Source organism: Halyomorpha halys, unplaced genomic scaffold, assembly GCF_000696795.3.
Source record: "Halyomorpha halys isolate HHAL.00 unplaced genomic scaffold, Hhal_1.1 Scaffold765.1, whole genome shotgun sequence".
Taxonomy (NCBI): domain Eukaryota; kingdom Metazoa; phylum Arthropoda; class Insecta; order Hemiptera; family Pentatomidae; genus Halyomorpha; species Halyomorpha halys.
The window spans coordinates 227,146-249,170 of NW_027113294.1; the positions used below are offsets into that span (position 1 = coordinate 227,146).

A 22,025-nucleotide genomic window follows, 5' to 3' on the forward strand; every position below is an offset into this window, starting at 1 on the left:
TACCGCCATCTTGGTTTTGTATCACGAAGTTATTATAACAATGAAACTTGGTTAGTTTGCTTTTTGGATAAACAAATAGCAATATTAAAATTATACATAAAATAAAACATATCAAAACCCTTTAAACATCAAAATATACTATTCACTAAAAAAGAGCATATTACAATATAAATACAATAATGTATTGTACATTTATATACTGTGTTTGATAAAAATTGTTGGAGCTATATTTGAGAAAATAAAAAAAAATGTGAAAAACGATTCTATGAAGTAGCACATCTAGCCAGTGAATTGTATCTAAAAAGTTGCTTTAACATCACAGGCACATATCCATCTTAGTCTCAGTTTCGTACAACATTTTGTTTTTGAGCTAGGCTATTCATACACACTTGACCATTTTTGAAGATTTGGTTATTTGGACTCAGGAAACTTCACAATGAGTATTTTCATCAAAAACACGATTTAAAAATTTTGCACAACCCCAATACTTCCCCATACTATATATTCCATATACAGGTAAGTGATGATATAAAGAAATAAAAACCTAAAGAGGTGTAGATAGTTGACCGTAGATTAATGATTGGAGAAGTATGTCGGGGGGGTGTGGTCAGCAAAGAACAACATAAATAAACAAAACCATATTTATTTATTGTGTTTGATGTGCTAATAAATAAATATGGTTTTGTTTATTAATGTTATTCTTTGGTGACCGCACCCCCCGACAAACTTCTCCAATAATTAAAAAACTAAAGAACTCATGGAACACAGGAAATTACAGAATTTAAGATAATAAAAGATTTATAAGTCACACCATTTGTTGGGCTCAATACTTATCATTACTTTAAATAATATACACTATATATCATATATAATGTAATTATATATAATAAAATTACCATAAAGCAAGGATGTAACATAAAAAAATATTAATATTCTTAATAGTCAAAAAATATATAAACCAAAAAAACAGTTTACCAACTAACCATTTAAGACCAGATTACTTAACATCCGAGCTGCATTAGACAACTCTTGATGATATCCTGTTCCCATGAGCAGTCCCATATCGGCAGCCTTTATTGCTTCCTTCAGGTGTTCATTTAAGTGGATATTTTCATTCAATAGTTCTTGAATGATTCGAATAACCTTTAAATTTAGAAATTAATAATGATTTAATTACTTAAAATAAATAAATATACAAAAAATAATATTTACATAACACTATCTCATAGCATGGCAAATATTAAATAAAGTTTTTATATTCAAGAAAGTAATGGATAAAATTAATATTTGATATCAGAACCAGTCTGTTTTATAGTCATTAAAAGTGCTCACTATGAACCATTAAAAAAAAAAACCACTACAATTTTTGTTAATCAAATATTTTTATCAATGGATAACACAAATCAATTTATTTAATACTATATTTTCTCACTTTAAATAAGCTTCCTAGTGCATATATTTTTCGGTGTTTTTCTGAAACAGTGCTCCAATGTCCTGTATTCAGATCTTCCCAAACTACATCTAGGACAGCCTGAATGTCTTTAAGCACATGAGGACTCCTAAAAAACAGATGAATATAGTTTACATACATTCATCAAAATAAAATATAAAATAATAATAAAATACAGAAGCAATGTAAGATCCTACCTCAGCCTCCCACCTATCTACCACTAATTTAAAAAGTTAAATTCTTTTTGATTTTAAATGAGCTAATAATTAACTTCAAGAATTCTATGGAATGAAATGTAAACAGACTTAATCATTTTGTTTGTTAACATATTTCATTGTTTTTTGAACTTTTGTGATTCAGGTAGTAATTAAACCTAAAACATTCAGAATGAGGCACTCTGCGAACCTAATTCCCACCAAGCTTCTTAACTAGGAATGACTATGGAAAAGTAAACGAAGCAAAAATCAACTGCATTATTATTCAAACAAGTTATCTTACTTTCTTATTTGTGTTATTTTTGTCTTGCTTTTTATTTTAGGCCCAATATGTCATACAAATTTGAATTCACCAATATTTTGTCCTTTTTATGTATATGATTAGCAGCAACATAAAAAGGAATTAGGTTTACTCTAAAACAAAGGTAGCTAAGAAAATTGGAATTATTATCTTATTTTCTCTTTAATACAATGATTTTTATTAATTTTCATAAAATTTTATAAATTTAGCTTTATTTAGTGTAATTTTAGTATTACTTTTTTTAATTCTTTCTTCTTTTAAACTCTCTCCACCATAGACTAAATAATTCATAAAAATTTGTGTTCACTAATTTAGTTTCATTCATATAAATAAATCTAGCAATATTATCAGGAACTAAGGTGTATTGTAAAACAAAAATACCTAAATAATAAATTGAAATTTCTTTATTATTTATTTATTTTATCAATTTAAATTCAGTTTTTTCTTTTCAAATATATGATAACACATATTATTTGTAGCACAAGATCTTGAATTACTTGCTAAGTATACACAAACATAGGATATAAATATATAATTCATGTGGTGTACAGTTGATAAAGTATACAGTGAGTGTTTTAAGTTACTAGGTCATTGCTAAGCAAGTAGAGGTATACTTATAAATGGATCTAGTAAAAGAAAATAAAAAGGAGTCTATTATATTTTAATGAATTTGATTCTTTCATGACAATTAACGACCTCCAGAAAATTAGAACCTTAAGTCTGCAAAGACAAATTTTAAATTCTGCTAATTGATATAACAGGAAAGGGTTATAATTTGTATTCAACCATTTACTACCAGCAAAAAATCAACTTTTTTTATTTTTATGACCCTCTTTCTGGTCATTTCTGACATAGGGAGAGGGGGGATCTACAGGTGACCAACTTATTCTAACTATGGTGTAGGGTCAAGTTTTTCATTTTGTAGGACAGCCAATCAATGAAAAAGTCAACATCCCAGGCCGGATTCAAACTGGTGCCACTAAAGTTCATAGGTGGCAAAGACCTGCACCTCAACCAATTGAGCTACCAACGGATCACAAAACAATCAACTAAACTCAAAAAGTGGTCAATTCTCTAACTGGGCTGCTAAACGCAGATAAAAATATCAATATCAATAAAAAAATATAAGATCAAAAGAAAATTAATAAAATAGTGAACAAGTATTTATAATAAATGTGCATATATAATCATCAAAACCTGTTATTATTGATGATATTTTTATGAGATACATTCAGTTTATAAATTATACTTTGATCCACATCAGACATTTGAACAAGACCATCTTCAGATAGATATTTCTTCAGAGAAATGAATATGCTTTCTAAACTTTCCCTTTGATCCATTACAAATGGTACATAGCCAAATATTAATAACAACTATGATCTTTAAAAGGAATATAAAACTTATATCAAAGTTGTCACCAATCTATGTTTACTTATTTATCTATTAGTACAGCAGGTTATGAACTCTGATTACTATAACCTTTCCAAAGAAGTAGGAAATAAAATTGATAAGTTTCTAAAATCAACACTATTCCATCCGTGGAATCCATCAATCGATAGAATGCCGCCGCAATGGATAGAAATCTATGACGAGAAAAGAGAAGACGAGTTTATTTTAATTAATATTTAAATTTGTAAGGGAGAGTACCTGATAGTTGATCTGGTTAATTCAACAACATTCCCAATACAAAGCACACTTCATTGGAGAGGAAATTCTTCTTTCCTGATAAAAGTGAAAAAATGATTTAATGATAAACATAAATTATAAGTAAGTTTACAGGCTAGAACAAGATGCCACAGAATACTGTACAATAATAAAAGGTAATACAATAACCTTATTCACATAAGAGTTGTTACAATATTTAATTACACAATTTTATACGTATTTTCTACCTTTTTGCGTAAGAATTGGCTGAACACATATATCTGACTATACCATATGTCAATTACGGCCAAAATAAAAATATTTTAATTGGAAGGTTACTCGAAAAACTCTTGAGTGACTCTAAAATTGCTTTTAAAAAAATCAATAACGAGGAATTTTCATGCAAGGAGTTCATTATGTGTACTAGTAAAGTTTACCGATGAAGCGTTTACATGTATCCAAAATTAGAGAGAACATGTGAGACGGTGCTAGTGTTACACAAGTGAAAACTGTCACTTGCATAAAAATTGCAACTCCAGGGTAACAAATTTCCGTTAAAGCAGACCTGCAGAAAGTTAGTGATCACAAAACTTCCTTTACTATGTATTTTATATACTATAGCTAAGTGAAAGTAAAATTGACAATTTCCCTTAAAAAAAAACATGGAAACACGAAAACGTTTATCTAAGTATTTGTTTGTCACACCCTATTACCTTGTATGACTTCTAAAATCTTTAAAGCCGAGGTTCAGCATGACAAATATCTGTCATGCTAGTTTGTCGCGCATGTGCAGATAGTAGACAGCACGACAGCAAATGTTAATTTACAGGATGCTAGTTACTGCGACAGCTGTCACTACCACTTTTATTGTATCACTGTAATCGTGGAACATCATCTTAACCAGTGCTTGCTGATTCACCTTACCGAAAAATACCCGCTTAGCGCCTTGAAAATACCCATTTTACCCGATCCCAAATGGTCTAGGTACGCCTATGTTCTAAAATTCAATATCTAAGGAAAAATAATACTAGTTAGTAATAGAAAAGTATCTAATGATTAACTTAAAAAACAAGTTGAAGGACTAGTGCGACACTGCACTAGCACACCTATATATAACATAAATCCATTTAACCCAAAATACCCGAATATCCCACAATTACTCTTTTACAATCTGGAAACATATTTATACTTTACTGGGTTATCAAATTCTTTCATAATTATACTTATTCATTTTTAATCACTGCTAACAATGGTTAATTATTTCAGATAAACAAACTTAAAAGCGCTTTAGGGGATGCTATTGAACTATTGCGGGAAAATCCGCATTTATAACCTTCGAGACTATTTCTGTTTAATTTCGCATTGATATCAAAATTATTTTAATCTGAATGGTTAGAGCTTTTTACAGACAATAGTAAAAAAAATTGTAAAATTGAAACTATGAAGTAGGATTTCGGTAAGTCAATTTTTGCGAAAAAAATTGGAGTAACACTCTAAGCGTGTGGCCATATTAGTTGTGTCAATTGTCAACATTCTCTTGAAAATTAGGTGGCTTAAAAGTGCATTTTGAATCAGTTTTATTGTACATACATCTGATACAACCTTTTAGTTAGCACCCAAAAATCAAGGAAGAAAATTAATGATATAGTTCTAACGATAAATCCTCACAATAAAATGTGTTACCCATCCTTCTCTAAGGTTCTTGCAGACCTCAAGTGGGCTACTGGTTGGGAACTATTAATGTAGATAATTTATTATATGAAGATCGTTCCTCTAGAGAAGTACAAACAGAGCAGCAAAACTATTTATTAGTAACCAACGTTTTCCTCCACTTTGCAGGGCTGAATCCTGGTAATTTCAGAATAGTAATTTCTAAAACTACTAGGATTCAGTCTTAATGAAGCATTACAAATTGGAGCGAAACGTAAGTTCCTAGTAAATAGTTTTTCTAACACTTTTGTATCTTTCTTCACCGACACCCGGACAATTTTCCCACAATCAGTTACATACGATCAACTATCAATCTTTTGATTAAAATATTCCAATACTGATGTGGATAGATTAATATACTTTAATCTAGCTTCAATTTATTTTTCAATCATTTACATAAAATACAAGCACTTTTTGTACTTTAAAAAGAAAATAGTTTTCAAGAAAAGAAAATTTCAACCCCCAGGTAAGGGTGCGTGCCCCCTACGCGTTCCACCTGGATTCGCCAATGAATGGAACTTAAATGTCATGTAATTAACAAAAAGGCTAAATAATACCTCATTATCGTTAATGTTTCTTTAAATGAGGTTTTAAATCAAAGAGTTATTAATATTACGTTGATTAGTAAAATTTGCGTTTTGTCCAGTTCAGCTCCCTGGGGCTTAATTTGAACTTATCGTGGTTTTTTAAGCCACATTAAATTTTTCTCAATGTCGATGTCGTCCTTCAACTTTCGGTAACCATTAGGAAACTAATCTAATAAAAGTTTGAACCGATTTTTCTGAATAAAGGGCCTGATCCAACTATAGTGAGAATATGGGTAGCCATCATGTGTTCCTCTTGTGAGCCCTAAATCTATAAATTCACTTTGAATCGATGTTTCAAAGTTCACTGTCGCCATTTTCGGCTTTCCGGCATCTTGTATAAGTGGATGTAATATTGTTTTCATTACTGGTGATTGTAAAGTGATAATTTGGAACAATGAGTAAAAATAACTCATCATATCCAACTGTAGCCACTATTATTGGCTGGTAAGCAGTTTATAATTTGTATATTGACACTTCATTCAGTTTTTCGCTTATAAACTGACAAATTGCAGTGATACTTATCAAGAACTTTTGACTAAATACTGTTAATACAAGTTTGTTTAATACTGTTAATTCTTAAACTAAACCAAACAAATTAATTTTTTTCAGTCCTGACCAGTTAAACACCACGAATGGATTGCTTGCCACTCCAATTGGTGCTTCAGGTGAACTTCAACCTCCAAGTGGTGCATTTATCAATGATACTAGCTCAATTAAGGATCCTATTCAAAGAGCTGTTCTCGACAATATTTGTGGAACTCTCCCAACAAAGAACAATCCTGTAAGACTTTTGTTTTATTGGTAATCATGTTAGCTAATGAACTTTTATGTAAACAACTTTGAGGCTAGATTTATCTGCTCTCTTTGAATTCTTTGATACTGCTTACAAAATAAGCTCCAGCGGCGATAACTTTTAAAGTTGAAAATCCTATTAGATTATTATCTAGGAAATCAATATAGAGCCTTGTATAGCTTTTATTAGTGTAGTTGGATTTTATAGCGGCCTTTTTACAATGAAGCTTTTAACTGTGATGTTAATCATGTTTATATTTTAATAAATGGAGTATTAACTTTATTAATCTAAGTAATCTTTTCGGCTAATGTTCCCGAACAAGTATACAAGTGGCAGATTAGGATTAATAATTGTTTGTTGTTGTAAAGTTTTTGAACTTTGTATCAGCAGCTGATGTTTTTTATACTCTCAATAAACCATCGTTCTATAAATATTTCTTTTATAAATTGTAAGCTTTATCAAATTAATCTTTGTTGATATTTCTAAACCAACATTACGTATTTTTATGTTTTTCTGTTTTTTTAATTGATTTCATTAATAGTACTTACTCTCCTTCTCCACCAGTTCTCTTTGTTTACTTCTTAAATAGCTCGTTGTTGATGACTCAGAAGAGCTGATTGATTTAGCTCTTCACTAGTTGTACGGAGTCAGCTAATAACCATAATCGATTCCAAATATCTCCATAAGTGCTCTAAGCTGCTTAGAATGGATGCTGGGTTTCGTTTAATATCAATTTTGGAAAATTGGGTTTGTTTAAGCTGAATAAGGTTTACTTTAATTGTGCAAGGATATAGATAATTTTTCTTCCTAAGGTTATTGATCAAAGTTAACAAAAATGCTTCTGAGTCTTTTTGTTCCAGTAATGATTAGAGTTATGAGAAAGTGTTCCACTCATTTAAAATTTACTGTTATAATAATGCTGTTGTTCCATTCTTATTTATAAATTAAATCTTGTGATTATAATTTCGATCTAGATTATTCACTAAAATAAACTGTATAATTCATAAAATAAACATTTCCAAGTATTATTTATTCAATTTGACTTGGGAGAATTATTGTGTAGAGATATTTATCAAATAATTAAAGAAAGTTGGATCTCTACCAAAAAGCAGTTTTAGTAAACAACCCACAACCATTGATTTAAAATTTGTATACTGTATTATACAAAATGTTTGCTGATTTATCACTTTTCATATTTTTTTTTATTAATCAATATTAAGTTGATAATCTAGTCATTTTTGCTCTTGAATGTTCTCTAAATTTATTGACATCTTATAAATATTTTTATATTTATTTCAATGGTTTCTATATATATTCTATTTATTAATATTATTTTTTGAAATTCTAATGTATTTTATATGTTTAAATTTATGAGATAAAAATTAAATAGACCTAATTTTTTTTTTATATTTTGTGCCAAGTTCCCTTGACCTTTGGTATTGAGAGGTTTAAATTAATCCCGAATGTGTTACAGTCTATTTGTAATTCATTTGAAGGCTTTATCTTGCAATGAAAGTATACTCAGCCAGTGACATGAATGATTATCTTATAAAATATGCGAATCTCCAGCTTGCTGGTGCTTTGCCGATGTCACCGCTTGAGTTTTGTTCTTACCATTTTCTTAATGACAAAGCTGTTCAAGTCAATCTGGTAAATCAGGTGAATTTAAATCGAAATAAGAAATAGGTTTATTTTCAGGTCACTTATTTGAATGTTTTTAATTTAGGATTCAACATTTATGGAGTTTTTTGTTTTTAGGAATACATCAGATGTGACGTATGCAAGGTGGATTGTAACGGTAATGCCGCTTACAAAAGTCACTTAAGTGGATCGAAGCATTCGAAAAAGGTAAGTTTTTTTTATTTTTAATTATTGTAGCAATTTTTTAACTTTCAATGGTAAAACATGATTTTATGATCTAGTGAATTAATTAACCAATCAGAAAAATAAATAAATAAGGCATTTACAGTAAATTTTGTGAAAGTTTGGAAATTCGTCATTAGTTCTTAACATTAATATCTTGCTTCAGTTTTCATAAATAAATTGTAAGATACACAAATTATTTGTTGCAGTATTGTTACCAACTATTACTACTACTTATATGTTAAATAATTATTTCAAATATTTAATGTTTAGATTTTATTTAATTTATGTTTAGATTTTCAAAATTCTGAAAAAATAAAATAAATGTAAATGTTTGAATACACATAAATATATGTCATTTTTAAAATTTAAATTTGGATTTTCAAATAGATGTTTTAAATTTGAAAAACAAATGAGGTGTTAATAATTCACTGTATATTGATATGAGTAGAAGGTGATTAGGGTGCGGTCAGCAAAGATACGCTAATAAACAAAAGTTATTTATTTGTACTAACATTTTGACCTGCATCTGAGGCCTTTAAAAAACAATTGTATGTTTAAGTGATTAGATGTCAATAAAAAGTTACTGTAAATACATATACATGTTAAAATTTAGTCAGTTATCCTTTTCTTTATTGGGATTTGACATCTTTATGTTCTCCAAATCAGGGCAAGAAGGATGGGTTATCTTACATGTTACCAAACTTTTCTCTCCAGAGTGGGAGTCAGGATTTATTCTGAGGGTCTGCCATGATATAAAAGTCAATCTGCCCAGGCTGGATTCGAACCGGCACCACTTTTGAATTTTGACATGGAAATGCTAGGTTTGTAGTTAAACACACTCGTCCATCCAGGGCCTCTTTGTTATCTTTCTTATTTAAAATAACATTTATTAGTAGGTAGGTATATATACATAAAATAAAAGAAGCTTAAAGTATAAATTTATTCATCAGATTGATTTATTATCGCCTGTATGTAAAAATGTTACTATTAAGTAATTTTCAGGAAAATGAAATTTAAAAGTCTGATAATTTTTTTAAATTTTATTAAAAAGTCAAATTTCCATTATCAAAATTGGTAAAAATTGTGAATTACGTAGTCAATTTAAGTTATTTATAAATATTTTGCTAAGTATCTCTCTTGAGATTTATTGGAATGCCAAGATAATTGCTGAAGGCAATTATCCAAAATAAGTTAATTAATTAATTTATATTGAGCCCTGTAAAACTATTATTATAATTGGATTCTTTTCCAAAGGCTTTTTGTGTGTTTACTAGTTTATCAATTAAATATCTGAACGAAGTATTTATTTACAATGATTGATAAATGATGTTATTAAAATTATTGAATTGATCTAGATAAATGGTTTGCCATAAAATATGATTATTACATTATTACCTAATATATATATATCCAAATGCGTGCTGAGTTGGTTGATTCATGCCGTGGTGCTTAGTAACGTGAGTGACATCTTGTTCATAACAGCTGGTGCCCAGGTCTCATAGCCGTTCTTAGGACTTCGTCTGGTCATTGTGCTTCTTGCCCTCTCTTGGGTCTTCTTACCTCTCCTGCTTCTGCCTTTGCTTTTCTCCCCTGGCCAGATCCCCCTCTTGTTCGTAGAGGTGTTACCTTTTCGTAACTTTATTTCCCATTGGCTATCCCAAGAAAAATATGTTACAAGGGGTGGTACAGTTAGAAAAGTGTTTGGTGCCTGTGTTGTTAATAATTGACCTGCCTTCCAACAAAGCCAGCAGGCAATACCTATTTTTAATAGATTTGTTCAGCAAGGACCTTTTCACCTGTGCCCCTTCCCTTAGCCACCTGCGAAGTGCCCTTTGTTGACAAACCTGGCACAGGTTTGATAAGACATATGGTAAAGATTTTTATAATATTAATAATTGTTAATACTTCGATACATTTCTATTTATTATTAATATATTAATCGAGATTGCTTAAATTTATTATTTTTTAGTTTTGAATTATCTTTTATTAGTCTATAAATTGAGATTAGATTTTAATCCAATCGGATGTTTAATTTGATTTTTTTTATTTTTATTCTGAATGTTTAGAGATAACTGCAAATACAGAGTGTCCAGGAGCCTTGAAGATAGTGTTTAGGAATTTTTTTTTTCACTGTAAATCTATTTTATTCAATAATTAACAAGTATATAAGAATTTTTAGGGATACAATATCTGTGCATTTTGGGGCATGGGTCCCATAGTGCTCGGTTCGGAATGTTATGGTTTCGATTCCCACCAGGGGCAGTTAATAATTATTTCTCAGCGGTCAAATGAATCTTGAATCTCCTACCTTGGTTAATACATGGTAGCAACTTCAAACTAATTACCAGGGGTTGGAAAAAAGCACCACTAAGTCCATTTGCCGGACTAGTTTCCATACTAGTAACCAGTACAAAGAAGATTAAGATTTATTAGAATAAGATTAAGTTCATATTTCTCCTTTCCATCTTTAATTTCATGAAAGCTAGAATAGGCCCTCCTTTGTTTATATTTGTTGTTTATTTTGTTGGTTAATATATTTTTTTTCTCTTTTTAGCTAAAGGAGCAGGAGATGACCCAGTATCTGAAACTCCCTTATATTCGTCATAATGAAGATTCAAACACTTTCTCTTGCACTTTATGTTGTGCTACATTGAATGCAGTCAGTCAGATTGCAGCACATATTGAAGGTAATTGGATTGTTCATAATTTTTTTATTTAATATTAAGTTTTTTTTAGAACTACAGTGGTATGATTGTCTTAATAGAGAAGTGAAATTTCTCTACAACAGATAGCCATGGATTAGAGTATGTAGTAGGCAGATGGGTATCTGTCGAGAAAGGATTTGTAAGCCGTCGCTCCCTGTGGTTTTTAGTGGGCTGGGTTGCCGGGATGAGAGGTCATGCTACCCCGGAGAGTCGTTCCATTTTAGGGGCTTTTTAAATATTGTTCGATTAAACTTAAGTCTGCTGTTCCCGTTTTAAGTAAACACGACTGACTAACTAATAAAATATTTAACTCATAACTCCTTAATATTCAGTATAGAGAGAGAGCCAGGTATCTAACTTTTCAAAGAGACAATTATAGCGAGTAGGTTGGTCGATATACAACATGTCGAAATCTCACAAGAGGAGATTGTAACAAAAAAAAATGCAGTCCTTCCCCACCGGACCCACCCCGCTAAGACCGACGGTCCTATATCACTTTTGAAATATTTTCTTAAAACGGGAAGAGGAGACTTTAAGATAGTTAAATAGATCAATATTTAAAAAGCGCCTGAAATTGAAAAACGGCATGAAAAAAAAACCGGAATAATGCAAGTGTAAAGTAGCAATTTTGTACCATCAATCTCTGCCACCATATCTTGAGAAATGTTTTTTTCAGAAGTCTGACTAATACTACTTGAAATAAATCTCAAGAAATTTTTGAGGAGGAGAAAAGAGGAATATTGTGGCTTTTCTTTATTTCAAACCATTTTCGTTATAGCACACCAATTTCTCAATAACTTGACAGTAATCAATTTCACTGAATGAAAATTAATCCCCTCCTCCTTCAAAACTTTGGTTTAAAATAAAAGAAACGTTCTTTAAAATATTAGGGCTCTTGTTAGCTTGGCCTTTTTTTCAGTTCCTGGAATGCTATCGATAAAACCAAACCTTGTATGTTATAACTATGATTTCTATATCCTTTAAAAAATTCATTTCTAAAACTTTGAATCACAGGTATGGAAATATTTGTCACTATAGCCAATACATTCCTATGTCTGATAACATAAATAATAATGTGACAACATAAAATTTTTGATTTAATGTGTTTCACTTGTAAGCCTCTGATATTTAATTTTTAATAAACTAATTTTTTCATGTTAAAATTGATTTTTTTATTACAGAACATTTTATATTTTAGGTCAAAAACACAAGAACAAAGCACAATCTCACGAACCTATTGCTAACAGCAATACACAAATAAACAGCACTCGTGACCCGGCAAAGCCACGTAAGTCATCTTCATTTTCTGAATGCAATAGCTTTCTAGAATAATAAGTATAGTACATTTAAGATGAGTTCGCCTGTGGGTAAAGGAGGGGGAAGGGTGCGCGGTGGTAAACAATCTCCCATCGATCCCCCCCCCCACTCTTCTGTCTTCTCTCCACTCAGTCCACCTCAGTCAACTGGACTTCACTAGGTTGGTTATGGTGAGTAGGGGAGGAGGAACTTGAAGGGGGGATGCATGAGTCCCTATCCCTACAGGCCAACTCATTTTAGATGTATTATACTTTAAAACCTCTACTATAGAATGATTATCTTTGATAATCAAAGTTATTATTTGGTTTTGATATTCAGTAAAATTGTAATCCATTTGATATTTATAATTTTTTTTTTATTACTACTTATTTTCTTTATTAATTTGAGAAAATATCATCTGTGTATGATGTCTATTTTATTATGCTTATAGAAGATATTGTGTGCAAGTAGCTTTTTTTTGTATTTAAATCTAATGTGATATTACACGTTTAACTGATGCAAAATGCATTAGTTGTAAATCTTTGTACAAAACCCATCATTTTTCAAATTTCAAAAAGCATCAATATATGTTTAAACAAATACAAATTTCAGTATTGAAATATAGAAAATTTCTATTATATATATTAATGATTGGTCCGTGTTTTTCTGAATATGAAGGAGATGGGGTTACAATAAAAAAGGAACAACAAATATTTAACAACTTTATTTGCTGTTATATTGCAATTATTTGTTGATGTAGTTAATTAATTAATTATGGACTAAAAATTAGTATGGCCTCCTTTATTACTGTCTAACTTAAATTGCGACCTTCAATGGTTAAAAGATATTCATCACCTCTGTGGTATTCTGTATTGGTTTATAAGTAAGACATATTTAAAATATGAACATTTATGTCCTTTAATCCAAACTTTTTATTTTTATGGATAAATGAAATTATATAAGGACAGAAAATAAACAATTCTATTGGGTTTTTGAACTAACCCCACAAATAATATTTATACAGTAATTAAATATGCTAAAGAAACAAAAATTAGGACTCCTGCATTTTTATTCCTAGGAAATAATATGAACTACGAGTTATCCAGTAGTTGGTAGTCTTTGTGGTAAATAACTTTACCCAGTGTAATATTAGTAAACCAAACTGATTGGCTGAAGGGAAAGGGGGGTGTTTGGATTACAATTAGAAAAGGGTATTAGAAAAAATACTTCGTGCCATTCCCTCATCAGTTTTAAATGTGAACTCATTCTCTTTGCGGCCTTCAAAATATTCATCAACATCTGTATTCACTGAAGCATCAGGGTTTATACTTTGAATCAATGTCGAAATCATCTGTTAGCTGGCTTCGTCATTATTGTCTGTTGTTACTTCATGGATGTTTTCTTTCCCAACAATGGATTACATGAATTGCATATGATATTTATGGTCTTTGACTGATCAGCCTTCAAAGCTGCAGTATAGAATAATACATGAGATCCAAACTTTTCAATGTCGTAAGGATTTATTTTTGTGCAACTACATACACGAGTAGAGCTGTACGGTAATGGAGCTTGATTTTTTGTTATGTCTGTTGGTTATAGGTTGTACGCAGTTGCCTGTTTTTCATATTTTCTTTCTCCCTCCCTCCATACATATTTTTATTATTAATTAAATTAGTTTTACAGAATAAAATAATTTAATCGATAGATATGTATTTCTATTCTATCAAATACATTTTTAATACTTTCATAGGAGTTGAATTACTTGATATCGAAGCAGTGTAAAAATGTTTTTTAGTCATGTGCACTTTTATTTGAAAACAATAATGTTATTGCCTGCTGGTTTTCTCAGAAAATGTAACTTTTTTTTTTTTTATGCCAGTTCAGATTATCAAGTTTACACTGTATTTGGAATAACTACTTGCACATAATATCTTTTTTTTAGCAAAACCCCTCTCAGATACAGTTAAAAACTTGATTTGGCTAGGCTTTGGAACATCATTATGAGATGATCTTGTCCTAAATGGTTTATTTTTAAGCTATCAATACATATCTGGTATGCTTTTTTTTTTTTTTTTTTTCAGTAATATTTCTTGTATGAGATTTTATAAATTAATATCTTAATTTTTTAAACAGAAATTTTTGGTTTGGAGATAATTTTATTTTTAAACTTTTATTTAATTTTAATGCTTCATCTGTATGTGGATTTTAAATCTGACTGATTGCTCCATACGATGTTTGTGCGTGTTGATCAATCAGATTTATTTTATCCCATCATATTCCATGATGTGATAAATAGATAGCATTGATACATGCTTTAGGTGTTGACGCTACTCCGAATTTGCTCTACTGTGCGACCTGTAACATACACGTCAATTCGGCCGTACAGCTTGAACAGGTAATAAATGTTACTTTTATATAAATTAAATAAATTTATTCATTAAGTTATCTCAAATAGCCAGTATTTTTTTTTTTTAAGTGGAAAATAGTTTGTTTTTTTTAATTATATTGAAACAATGGAACAATATATATATAAAATATACAACCAAATTGTACACACATTATCTAAAAAATTGTATAAAATACCTTGTAAAACAAAAAATATCACAGCTCGAAAGTAGCTCACTTGTTTCAAAATTGGAGAGAGCCCGGAGGACTGAGAAGTACTCCGAAACATCAATTAATTGTATATATTTTAAATTAACGAGAATATGGAAAGTAAAAAATTACTACATATTTTTTTATATTAGGAACCTTTACTGTGTAGAAATGTGTTGTGTAATAGGATTTAAAAAAAATAGTTCTACCATACTTAACATGGAAACACTTGTCAATCCCTAAAACATTTCAATCAATTGTCAATCCATAAACTCTTGCTAATTTGTTAAATTATTTAATTAATAACAAATTACATAATTTGCGTTTAAATGTAAGTGTTGACTCATATATTGTACTATACCTCAGTTTTTTTTGTTTTGTTTTTTCATAATTCACAAAACAAAACTTCAATGGAAAGTTTAATACAAATATTAAAACTGGGTTACCCTATATCAACAAGTTACAACACCAAATATCTAACATGATTGACAAAATAGATAAGTTAAATGCAATAAATAGGCGTCTTTGTTAAGATTGTGAAAAAATATATATTGGAGAGACATCTAAAAAACTGAAAACTAGGATTAAACAACACATTACAAACTGTAAAAACTATAAAATATAAATTGTACTGCGCTGGCTAACCACAGCATAACGTCAAACCATAAATTTAACTTAAAAAATCCCACAATAATAGACATGACGCAAAACACTAAAAGCTGGAGGATCCTAGAAGCAATTCATGTAACTAAAACTATTAACAACACAGTAAAGTATAAAACATATACAAACAATTTAAATACACATTATGCGTATATAATAAATAGGCTGGCCATATAAATAAAAATCAGGGAAAATATTTAGAAATAAAGTTGTCCAATTGTAAAAAACATGATTTTTAACTTAAACAGCAAAATGTATTAATTATAGACATACCAATAATAATAATAATAATAAAGGCTTAACGAACCCGAAGGTTCGATGCCGATACCACCAAACGCTCTCTGCATACATCCTTCCAGTGATGCCCCTCCAAACCCAATTCCACTAAATCAGTTTTGACACAATCCTCCCATCTACGTTTTGGTCTACCCCCTCGAACGTTTACCCGTTGGTTCAGTGTTTATTAACATTTTAGGGATCTGCTCGTTACTAAGCCCTACAACCTTACATGCCCATCTTACACGTCGCAATGTTATAGCTTGAATTATATTTACCGGGTGTCGGTCCCTTAATTCAGTGTTGTGTAATCTTCTAAATTCTCCCGTTAATTCATCCTTTTTCGGTCCGAATATTTTGCATAATACTTTATTTTCGAAAACCTTAAGACGCTGTTAGACATGTCAGTAAGGAGGTAAAACAGCACATACGCACATTGCTATATCCATAGAGGTAATGCCTAATATAGTACATTGGTTTGTGCTACAGGGATGAATGAATGCATCACTACTGAAGGACATAATTTATATAGTTTGATAGTAAAAATTTTTAAAAATTATATGTATATAAACAACAATATTTCATAATAGAAATTGATAAATATAGATTATAAGATTATGAATTGTATACATATAATATAAAGAAAAAAATTGTAGGTAATATTTAATTAATTGATAGAATTTTAGGATACATAGTACATGAGTATGAAGTAAATCCTGAAACGTACAAAATAGTGAAGTACAAAGTAGTATGTTCTCATTGGAAGTTTTTTCACCTCAGAATATTAAAAAATTAATGATTAACTTTCCAGATAAAAAAACATTTTTAAAGATTACTTTTTTTAATTACAGCATACCTCGTCGAAGAAACATATAAGTAAGGTGAATGGTAAATCAAACTTAAGGAACCCTTCTTATAAATGGCGACCACGTGGAGGAAACAACGGAAATAATAGGTACACTCCTTCGAACAGCTACATTGGCAGCACGTCGTATCCAAAAATATCTCATAATTTTGTACCTGGTGGGCAGTTTAGACCTTATTAGAGACGTTCTCATGTTTTATGTAAATATCTTCATATACTATACTCAATTTTTGAGTTTTAATATAAATTCTTATATTTAAAAATGTTGAAGTAGTTTATTATATAATTTAAATTATTGTTTGCGTCTTAAACAAGATTTAAAAAGCTTCGCTGATAGAGGTACAAATAATGCATCTATTAATAAATTGTTTCATGGGATACATTTTGTATTATCATTCGTTGTGAACATGTTTTTGTACTGTAAGTTATAGTAATTATTAATTTCGACTTAGAAAATGTACACCTGTGTTATAGGACACTGTATAAATAAGAAACATAATTATTTAGTAAATTAGTTGAAATTGGTTATTTTTAATTAAATACTTACAATTATTTTTGAATCATTGTATTTATTATCAAAGTCTATGCCCCACGGTGGTAAATTTATTTTCTGTTAGCATGCTTCCATTCTTTAACAATAAAAAATTATTATTTTTAAAGTAAATTTGTTTATACGAATTATAACAAATTTATTGCTAGGTTTAGAAAAAAAGATTGCTTTTAATATGCTTGAAAGTTTATTATTTTTATGGATGTTCAATTTTATTTAAAGAAAATAATTTTGTCATTCATCGTGATCTTTTTATATTTGTTCGATCATGGAGCTAAGCATGGAAGTTTTAAGTTATTTTACTGCCTATATAGCTTTCATTGTTGTTGATGAAAAAATAAAATAATGAATTTCTCTTTTGTTGTGATATGGAAAGAACTCTAATTTCGTTTTATACGAAGAAAGATATTGTAAATATTATATTTAATTTGATGTTCATTTATTTTGAAGTACATGTCAATTGTCAACTTAAAAGCTTGACAGTCCTGTCTTGATTAAGAGATCTTTAATGTTCAAGTCTGTCATCTCTTATTATTGTCAGTATTCCTTCTTAATTATTAAGTGCATGGATAATATTCAGTGTAGACAGGGTTTTTGTTAGCTGTCTATCTCGTGTTTAAATGTTCTATAGATGTCATTAAATAATTTTTTTTATAAAATATTCGTTTGTTATATTTTATAATCTTAATTGTATTGTTGAGGTTATTTCATTATTGAATTTATAAAAAAAAAAAAAATAAGTTATATTCAATTACTAAATGAAAGTATTATTATCATTTACTCCTTGTTTTCTTATGTAACGGAGATAATTGAAAAGTTTTTGAATGTTCAGTTTATATTAAATATAAGCATACATATAATGTATAAATAAACTATGTCATAAGAACACCTGAGTAGTTCTTTTTTTTTTTTTTTTTTGGTAAAAACAGTTTTCCTTGCCAGTGAGCCTTGTATATAGTTTTTTAAATTCTCTTTATTATTTTTTTTACAAGCTTTTAAACTAGAACTATTTTTTATATATGTATATATAGTTGACCATAAAAATTGATATATAAGAAGATGGTCAGGGTTGCGGTCAAAAGAGAAACAAAATAGTTAACAACTATTTATTTTACGACGTTTCGCCTCACTTTGCAGGGCTGTTCAAAGGTAATGATTGAACCAACTGTTCAATCTTTACCTTTGAACAGCCCTGATGAAGCCCTGCAAAGTGGGGCGAAACGTCGGCAAATAAATAGTTGTGAACTATTTTTGTTTCTCTTTTGACCGCAACCCTGACCATCTTCTTATATATAGAACTATTTTTATTAAAAGAATTTTGTTTGTTTTTTCTTGTTGAAAGGCATAAACCGTTTTATCCATCAACACCTATTGTTAGTTATAATTATAAACTTGTATAGCTTGTAAAATTACACACATGTACTTGTGCATAAATTTCAATCTAAAAAAAAAACAAGCAATATAACAAAAAAATTAAAAATAATACTATTAAGAGGTAATTCGTAATACAAGCATTGTAAGAATTTATCCAAATGTAAGTATTAAAATTATTATTAACGAAGAAAAAATAATAATAAATAAATAAAAATAATATATATGCAAAAAAAAAAAAAACATTGCTTTATGAAAAATTAAATCAATATAATTGAAAATGTGTAGAAGGAAATGATATACATGAAACAATAAGAATTGAATTAAAAAGGGGAAATTGACGAAGTAAATAAACCTACTTTTATGAAAATAGGTTTTTTATTCAGTAATATTTGTAAAAGAAACCAGCTATGCTGTTCTCTAGATGGACACTACTGAGAAAAATACAGAATAAGTTAAGGAACAGTACTATAATCAAAAGAAAAAAAGGCTAGTTCACTTTAATAAAACGTTTACTCTTACTTTGCTTCGTGAACAGGAAGGGATTGGTTGACATCCTACTTACCTCTAACCTGCATGAGATTAGGCCATACTATCCTCACCACTCTCACCTGATCATAAAACTGCCACCTCCAACGGTCAATATTGTCAGTCCATTCTCACGAATAAACATATTTTTGAAGAATACTCTTACGATTTACCAACAATAAACAGAATAGGACTGACCCCAAATTTATCTGAAGCTCTCACAGATGAGGAAGTGAAGATTACATTGGTGTTTAAATTTTTAAAATCTCATCGCCTCCTTTCTAATTTATAGCTCATCTTCAATTTTAATATTTTTTTTATTTATTAGGAATCATTTGCATGTGTGCGTGAGTGAATATGGGGGTAGGTGTGTATTTTTATTATAGCAATCTACAGGCATTGATGACCACAAGGTTTTACACCTTGAAACAGGAACAAACGAAGGAATTGGAAGTGATGAGAAAGTTGCTCAGATGGTATTACTATAGCAATGATTTCACTTATGTGTAATCGAAATCTTCACTATCAGACGAGACGAAGAAGATTGCTTACTGGCTGGCAGAAGTTGATCAAGAAACTCTCCTACCAGCAAATGGTTCCTGGGACTGAAAGAGATTTATTTTTTGATTTATTGAGGGCTGCTACTTGGCACTAAGTTGTTTTATTTTTATTTTCAGTAAATTTTTCAAATGAAAAAAATAGGTATTTGGCTAGATTAATGAAACAGAAAACCAGAACTGTCAGTAAACAACTTTTAAGGAAAGGAGTAAGTACCGTGTGAAAATAGTTAAAATAGGCAAATGGATATTATTTATTTGATGCCGAAGATAAATGTTAACTTAATCTGGGTGTTATTATTATATAGAAAGATAAATAGTTGACCTATGTAATAGATTGTAGGAAGATGGTACAGGTTATGAAAGGTACAAAAATATTAAAAAGTTATTTATTAGTAAACAAAGTTCTGTTAAATTTTCTGGGCTGAATATTGGCGGTTTTTTAATCTCTTTTACTTTTCTTGACTATCTTCCTACAATGTTTTTATTTTACTTTTAGACACTAGAACCTCAATGTGGATTAAAACTCAATTTTGAATATCTTTAAATTTTCATATAAGGAAGATGGTAGTAAAAGAAAAAACTCAAATAGCAATTAAACTAGTTAATGCCAATGTTTAGCCCCATGCTGCAGGGCTAAAAAAATACAACACTAAAATTAGGTAGTGAAGTAAGAAAATAGATAACATGAAATAAAATTGATCTAACGTGTGGCTAATTACGATTTAAAATTTATATAAAAATGAACAAAGTAAATTGAAGCAAATAATTTAATTTTTATTTTCTTTAATTTACATCATTCATAATTAGCCATACTGTAGTTTACTTTTATTTCATATTTCTATTTTTTTACTTTGTTACCTTATTTTAGTGTTTGCATCTCTTTAGCCCTGCAACCTGAGGGGAGGGAAACATTGGCTCACATTAAATAGTTTAATTATTATTTGAATTCTTTCTTTGATTATACCCAGTCCATATTTAATTATCAATGGTCCATTCATGAATAAAGGTCGTTTCTTTGGCAATTATAGCTATTAGTTTCGTCCATAGCTAATTTTTACCCATCTCTAATTGAGAATAACTACCACTGAAGGTCAGTCGGAATGAAAGTCGTCATTTAAAAGCAAAACTGATTGATTTGAATCATGAAGACAATTTAAATTAAACGTATATAAACTTGTATCAGATATGACGTATCTCCAAATAGGAGGGTTGTAACTTTCTTCCCCTCCAATAACATTTGGTTAATTTCGAGATACTGGTTAATTACAAGCAGCTCCTGAGCATCCTTTTTTAAAAATATTATTTTATTTTATTTTTTTACGATTTCAAAAATGAACTCTGAGAATCAGGTCAAAATCTTTTTCTAAGATCGATATAGATGTCCCAAAATCGATTTTAATGCCCAACCCTAATTAGCACCTTCACACTTACCCGGCAATGGGCTTCAGTAGTGATCTGGCAGTTAAAGTTTGTTGAAATATTTCGGGATTTATTTTATTTGTGATACTTTTATATCATTTACGTACAGTTCGGTGTTAAAATGGGTTTCTTCGAGATTCACGACGATGAATTAATATTATCGTTAAAGGGAGTTGTATGTGATATCACTATAGCCAAGGGATTTTTTAAAAACGCCACTGAAGCATTTTCAGTTGTCTATACAACATTAATGTTGTGGAATTATTTTGAAAATTTGAAGAATATAAAAGAATTCTTAGAAGCACGGTAATCATTTAAAGGGTATTTATGTACTAAATATATAAAGAAATCGGCCATGAAACATGGTATAGACTTATTTTGAATTGAATTTGTTTGTCTTTGTATTATTTAGAACCAATTACATAAATTTTCAGAAGAATTTTCTGGAAGGTATAAAGTTGAAATTAACAAACATTTTAAAATTTTTAATGTTTTCAGTTACCATGTTTTACGAACTAGTTTAACGGACGTTTTAATTGTATTGTGGTCTAAATTATGCAACAAAAAAAACTAACTATTATAGCAAATATCGATTCATAATCGATAGAAAAAAATCAATGTTGGATAT

At 29.5% G+C, this 22,025-nt stretch overlaps 2 protein-coding genes across 5 annotated transcripts in view; one reads left to right on the forward strand and one right to left on the reverse strand.

Annotated features, from left to right (window-relative positions):
- Window positions 1–3,418, reverse strand: part of LOC106686020 (bifunctional peptidase and arginyl-hydroxylase JMJD5) — a 15,118-nt gene extending 11,700 nt beyond the window's left edge. The window contains exons 1-3 of the mRNA XM_014429094.3: window positions 3,164–3,418; window positions 1,433–1,559; window positions 984–1,143 (exon numbers count right to left, since the gene is read on the reverse strand). Coding sequence (XP_014284580.1) covers window positions 984–1,143; window positions 1,433–1,559; window positions 3,164–3,309 — 433 coding nt within the window. The 5' untranslated portion in view covers window positions 3,310–3,418. The remainder of the gene's footprint in view (window positions 1–983; window positions 1,144–1,432; window positions 1,560–3,163) is intronic.
- A 2,768-nt stretch (window positions 3,419–6,186) lies between these two features.
- Window positions 6,187–18,407, forward strand: LOC106686021 (zinc finger protein 385D). Of its 4 annotated transcripts, none has more exons than XR_001343941.2 (7): window positions 6,187–6,354; window positions 6,520–6,691; window positions 8,462–8,551; window positions 11,124–11,256; window positions 12,473–12,562; window positions 14,827–14,965; window positions 16,956–17,028. XR_001343941.2 is itself a non-coding variant. In XM_014429095.2 (7 exons), exons 1-7 carry the CDS (start codon window positions 6,305–6,307, stop codon window positions 17,148–17,150), a joined length of 807 nt encoding a protein of 268 aa, XP_014284581.1. In that variant the 5' UTR covers window positions 6,191–6,304; the 3' UTR covers window positions 17,151–18,407. The 4 variants fall into 4 exon arrangements, 3 of the variants coding, with proteins under 3 accessions (XP_014284581.1, XP_014284583.1, XP_014284582.1); XM_014429095.2 differs by having other exon boundaries at window positions 6,191–6,354; window positions 14,889–14,965; window positions 16,956–18,407; XM_014429097.3 differs by lacking the exons at window positions 6,187–6,354; window positions 6,520–6,691 and adding an exon at window positions 8,169–8,353 and having other exon boundaries at window positions 14,889–14,965; window positions 16,956–18,407.
- Window positions 18,408–22,025: the final 3,618 nt, after the last annotated feature.

What these genes read in the sequence shown, in the direction of transcription:
- LOC106686021 (XM_014429095.2), top strand. Translation starts at nt 6,305, where the DNA reads ATGAGTAAAAATAACTCATCATATCCAACTGTAGCCACTATTATTGGC. An exon ending in GTAGCCACTATTATTGGCTG is followed by an intron (nt 6,355 to 6,519) that starts GTAAGCAGTTTA and finishes AATTTTTTTCAG; the next exon opens with TCCTGACCAGTTAAACACCA. An exon ending in GATTGCAGCACATATTGAAG is followed by an intron (nt 11,257 to 12,472) that starts GTAATTGGATTG and finishes TTTATATTTTAG; the next exon opens with GTCAAAAACACAAGAACAAA.